The 6,220-nt window shown below is 43.7% G+C and overlaps 1 protein-coding gene across 1 annotated transcript; it reads left to right on the forward strand.

The window, feature by feature from the left end:
• The first annotated feature begins 556 nt into the window (after positions 1-556).
• On the forward strand, positions 557-1,471 carry LOC126153311 (putative gustatory receptor 28b). The gene has a single exon (XM_049916063.1). The coding sequence runs from the start codon at positions 557-559 to the stop codon at positions 1,469-1,471; it is 915 nt and encodes a 304-aa protein (XP_049772020.1).
• The last annotated feature ends 4,749 nt before the right edge of the window (positions 1,472-6,220 follow it).

Raw genomic sequence — 6,220 nt, forward strand, 5'->3', positions numbered from 1 at the left:
GACATATTGATTGTGGCGGCAAATTGCGCAGCCATTAAGGAAAAGAAATTCTCGGTTCCTAGCGAATTCCTGCTCGTTGCGATATATTGTGAACAGGTAGTGCTGCAAATACGGGTACTAAAATTCAGGTTACAGTAGAGAATAAAGAAAACAATTACGGCGAATTGACTGCCAGAATAAAAATTGTGTGACTTTTTTTAAAGTTTTCAGTTACGCACACGGACGTTCTCAGAGCTCTGGTCGTATTCAGGGAGAAGACCGAGCCTGTAACAGCATGGATTCACATTCCACAAATGAGTCAGTCACTTTCCAAGTTGTTGTCTCTCCTTTTTACGCCTTATGGCAATGGTGTGGCTTGGCACCAATTGACAACAAACACCAATGTAAGATGGGGCAGGTGATGTTTAAGTATCACAGGTTAACAATACCTTCTACATTGTGGTTCTTGGTGTATCTTCTCACCAGCACCTACAGCACTTACAACCATTTAGAACTTTATCTGCGCATTAGGGAACTCGCTCCCTTCACGTATCTCGTCGTCGAGGTCGTGGGAAGAATGGCGCTGTTGCTGACGTACGGAATCTGCGTTACAAGCGACATGAATGATCTGAGGGGCTTCAACGAGTGCCTGAAGTTCGCAGACGAACGTTTGGCGAAATGCGAGACAGCAAAATTAAAGGTGCTAGGTGGCTTTATCTTTAGCATCTACTTCGGGCTACTGGTTATATTAGTTGTCATCTACGTCCTAGTGCTGGGCAGACAGCTAATGCTTCTGAGCTGTCTTGTCTACTTGGTGTTGGTGCTGACAATGACGCTGCAGCAGGTGATGCTGGTGCTCGAGCTGTGGGTGAGGTTCTGCAGCCTCAACGCCAACCTGCTGGAGGTCTTGTCGTTCCCTGGGGATTCCTGGCTGTGCTTCCTGCTGGGAGGCACTTGGCTACCAACCACACCCCCGCGCCCGCCTCTGCCGGTGATCGACAGCAGCCTCTGCCAGCTGCAGGACGCACACGTGGCGCTGACGAGGGCCGCTGACATGCTGCAGCAGCACTTCGGGCTGCCTACGACAGCCAGCACTGCAGCCAGTGTGTGCGGCGCAACTTGCAGCGCGTATGAACTGCTAATGGCGCTGGTGAATCCGGACTGGATCGAGCAGTATTCGCTGTTCCAGTCGGCTGGCGTTTCTGCACTGTGGCTGGCCTACCACCTCATCAAGTTAGTGTCCCTGGCGCTGTCTTCTGCGAAGGCTATAGACGCTGCGGCAGCCACGGGGGTGATCCTGCTGAGGGCGTCTACAGTGTCTACGTGTAGCAGCCCTCAGAACGAGGCCTTCCTGCGCCTCACCATGATGGGCCCACCGCTACGTTTCACTGCAGCAGGATTCATCACTGTCGACCGTCGGCTGTTGGTCTCGGCGACCGCCATCGTTATCACATATGTTATCATCCTTGGGCAGTTCACAGTGACTCAGTGAACATCTGCAGCCTGTTTCACAGGATCTATGATCACACTTCTATGATGAAACTTCTCGCTAAATTACTAGCTCCTCTTCTATTTAAATGGGAATTTATGAAACAGTCCACTTCTATAACTGAGGGTTTACTGTGTCTGAGTGCTGTGCAGAGAACTTACATTTAATTCCTGGTATTGTTAGCAAGCTTTCTCTGCATTGAACTAACAACCTGTCACTCCATACCATATCTGAACTACACTATCGGAAGAGGATGACACAGCCTGCCAGTGTGGCGGAGTAGTTCTAGGCGCTTCAGCTTGGAACCGCGCGACCGCTACGGTCGCAGGTTCGAATCCTGCCTCAGGCATGGATGTGTGTGATGTCCTTAGGTTAGTTAGGTTTAAGTAGTTCTACGTTCTAGGGGACTGATGGCCTCAGCTGTTAAATCCCATGGCGCTCAGAGCCATTTGAACCATTTTTGAGGGTGACACAGTGGGCAGTAGGAATCATGTGGTCCTCTGCTACCCAGCACAGAATTTTGGGCGTCATTAAATCTCACTATGGATATAATCATCATCATTTCCATGGATTAGGTCATCTTGTTAGGCGTAGGTGAACAGTCTGCAATGAAATGAAGTGTGCTCTAGCTACTTATAGGTACTGTGATACAGTTAGGGTTGTATGCCATTGTTACTTGACAGACACTGAAGGTGGAGATGACTGAGAGATGATGCATTATGGACATTTTGGGACTGAAGAGTGACATTCAAAGCAATTTCTCTTTGCAACACCAGCGCTAAAGGACTTCTGTAGGGCTTTGTCAGAACAGATCCCTTACATTGGAGGGATTTACCCATACTGCTTCCTTCACCAGCTTCCATGGCAGTCTATGGACTTCAGGGTTTCTGGTATGGTTCCTGGCCAGATCTTTGGGCGCCACTGGAGGTTTTTTGTAGGAGTTTAAAGAGCAGTAGTGCGGTCCTGTGGAGACCTTGTGTTCAAGTTAAAGCATCTGATGATTGACAGGATGTTTTACATCACATACCCAGATGTGTCACAGATGCTATATTGTGATGTTCGTATAGTGGTAGAATAAGAGTGTCTCTCTAGATCTCCAAATATAGAGTTCCATGCCATCAGGACTTGGCATTACAGACAGATTCCGAGCACTCAGTTGCTCTGTCCCCATAAATTGCTCCATATTGATGATATCCATCCCCCAGCCATCAATTTGTTGAACGGGTGTAAGGCAGACAGTTTTCGTTTACTATTTATCAATGTAGTCGGCCTGTTATCAGCAGACACGTAAGTATGCTCCGTGAGGGACGATGCTAGCTTCAACTTCTTTTCTAGTCTCTGGAAGGTTTGTGGGATTGGAGTCTACCTCTTTTCGTCTTATTTTCTGCTTCCATTCCCCAATTACGTGTTTTGGCTTGTATCATTGGGCTCCTTGTTTTGTGCTTTATAAAATGTTATTTGTGTGTGTGCAGAATCTACGGTACCCTGTGGTAATTTTTAAATTATTTCATGAAATGTATCTTCCATCCATTTTTCAATGTGTCATTGATGATGTATATGTATTTTTGATGTATACGTGGTTTTGGATATCCAGCTGAGCCGTATATTTCATTCTTCTGTACACAATTTCGACGTCGCCGTTAGCTGCTAACGATTTGAGGACAGATTTTCTTATAATCTGGTCACCAGACACACGAGTTGTACACCTGGCGATGATTGTCTTTGATCGAAGATTAAGAAACATCTGCTTCGCTTGCATATGCTGGGATGGAGACAAAGCGAAGTATTGGCAAATTCCATCTAGTTGTTATTATTAAGATGTTTAGAACATTGCTCATAACATTTGACGAATAGGTCGAGGTCAGAACTTGTCAGTGTGGGTATATAACCAGAAATGTACCTCCTAATTGGTTAATTACGAATATACAAAGCTGAATAAGGTTAAGGTGAAAGTGGCACACCAGTAATCAATATCCGGTTAATAAAAGTAACACAATTGTAGTAAGTCTTCTGAGTTGATGTCAAACTTTCTTTGCAGTCTGGACCAATTAATCAATAACAAATAAGATTAATTTACATCTTTTCTTCTGCGATAAGGGAATATTATCACAAACATCACTTTTCCATGTCTAGGAAACTGAAAATTTAATTAAAAACGAACGGAAGTGTAATGTAAGAGAAAGCAAGACTAGCAGCTGACGCAATACATTTCTTTCTATTTGAGGCATTGTTATAACAATGGTAAATTTCCCTGAGGACGTTCGTAATCATGCAGAATGGCCTTTAATTTTTTTTTTACTTATAGACAAAAAGGCGAAGAAGAACGTATGAGGGACTTCATGTACTAATCCTACTAAAGCACATGTATCAAACACAGAATTCCATTTTCCCTTGAAAAAAATGTTACCAATCAATGTACCGAAATGGACAACTGGTTTTGTTACTGCCTTAGCATCTGCAGATAATATTCGAATTAAAAGAAGACAAGAAATGATTTTCCAAAAACATCAATGGCGAGCGGGGTAAAGCGACACAAATTGAGTAGTGCTATAAAACATGCCACACACTGCAATACATTTTCAATTACTGGCGTTACTCTTTACATGTTTCAACAAGGACATATGAGCACAGTTGTTACTAAAGGAAGTTGCACAGCTAATTTTCTTCTTCTGTTATATGCAGCATGGAAAGTGACTGGTTGATACTTTTATAAACGAAGCCGAGACTCAAAACGCGCTTCTTGGTGGTGTCGATAGAAGAGATTGCTAAAACTTCCGTTCCTGAGTTCATCAGTTTTGTCTTTCTCACTGCAGGGATTGGCTACACACACGAGCAGAGACATTCTCTTGTATGGGATATCAAATCTGTGGGATACGTGGCTCAGGAGTGGTGGGGGAGATCGAAGGTGCCGGTCACGTTCGCGATATGCGCCTCGACTGCACTACTCCATTTACAGTTCCACACCGAGGCTGTCAAACTTGTAGACTCTTGTCTGAGTGGACGGCAAAGAGGAAATGGAGAAGTGCTGGGTAGAATGGTACAGACTGTTTATTATTTAGTGCCGTTCCTCGTGTGTAGGACCACAGTAAAATGGATTGGAGAAATTCGTACGACGCTCATAGATAGCTATGCGGTTGGTCTACCTGGTTTTGGAGGTGGCGGAGATCCTGCAGCGGAACTTCGGCTGGGCGCTGTCTCTCGACGCGGCATGTGGAGTGCAGTGTGCAGCCCGCACGAGCTGGTACCTGCTGTTTCAAACAGTCCTACAACTATGCTAAGGGACTGGGGACAAATGATTTACCGTTCCAGTGGAAGCATGATAGCGTGCTTGGGTCCTTTGTCAAATCAGGAACATGCACATTCTGCCTTGTGAACACGACTCATGTCTACTTGGAGGACGGGCGTGCCCACAGAACACCATTAAAATGTAAAACGCATTACATCACTTGGTTACCAAAAAATGTTGAAGTAAACATCCTGACTCGTGCTCATGGTAACATGGATGAGCAGACCCAAACCACGCTACGAAATGATTGGTACTGAACACCGGTATTTCAGTGAATACGGTTCCCTTCACAATATTTCTTCAAAAAATGGTAGATGGGCCTGCATTCACTGGTAACAGTCATTCCTGTAGATTTGAAGCCAATTGCCGCTGACAAGCATGGCACTAATCTCTGTCCGTCTCGGTTAGATTATTTCTGTGAGCACTATACTTACGCAGTGTTACATAGTTCTGAATGCAACACTATTCCTTTCAGATACTTTGGACAGTCTGCATTGATACACCACCTGAACAATTTCATTTACAAAGCGGTCATGGGCCACACCAAAACTTGATAGATATTGTCTGTCACGTCTCCATACTGATCCTTCTCACTGCATTGATTCAATAGAATCTACTGGCTGAAATACACCAAGCCACTGGCATGATTAACATCAGGACTGAAGGTCGCACAATCATCTGGTGTAAGTTGTACGTCATCACGCTCTGAAGCAACCAGTGTGCTCTTTGAAACGATTGTATACAATTTTGGCCACGGAGCTTACTTTAATTTATTTTGACATTTTGGAACTACTGCCATCATCAGGTCCTATAATAAACATCAAAATAACACAATAGAGAGATGTGTCATATACAAGGTGAGTGAGGGGTAATAGCGATTCTGAACAAAAAATTCGTACGGACGTATCCCCAGTTCCTAATGGTTTCCGAAATAGAACACATTTAATACCACTTTTATACGTTTTTGTTAAGTAACTCGAAAACCACACCCTTCAATGAAAACATGTCACAATACGAAATTGAACTAAACTAAATTTTCTACAAAAAAGCTCCTATTCATCTTTTCTCTGGGGCTAATAGTTTGCACGAAGAGAGCACGAGAGTATTGGAGATCTCGCGCAATGTGCATGCACGGCAGCTTGTAGACCAATCTGACGTGGTTTCCCAAATTGATAGAGCACAAGTGTCTTGTATCAATCGTTCGTCTCAGCTTCCTCTACACCACTGTGGTACGTTGTAAACGACGACATTGTTTGAATAATACAGAAAATACGTAATAAGGAACATTAAATGTGTTCTACCCCGAAGCCATTCGGAATAGATCATATGTCCACAAGATTATTTTTTCTTTTTTTTTTTTTTTTTTAGAATTCCTATCAAACCTCAAATCATGTACCTTTCTTTCTGATTCACCCTGTAGACGATGTATAATAATTAAAGCATACTATAAAATAAGACTTTGCTGT

This window comes from Schistocerca cancellata, chromosome 2 (assembly GCF_023864275.1).
Source record: "Schistocerca cancellata isolate TAMUIC-IGC-003103 chromosome 2, iqSchCanc2.1, whole genome shotgun sequence".
NCBI classification, from domain to species: domain Eukaryota; kingdom Metazoa; phylum Arthropoda; class Insecta; order Orthoptera; family Acrididae; genus Schistocerca; species Schistocerca cancellata.

Bases quoted from the DNA above. Each gene is read 5' to 3' on its own strand.
- LOC126153311 (XM_049916063.1), top strand. From the start codon at position 557: ATGGCGCTGTTGCTGACGTACGGAATCTGCGTTACAAGCGACATGAAT.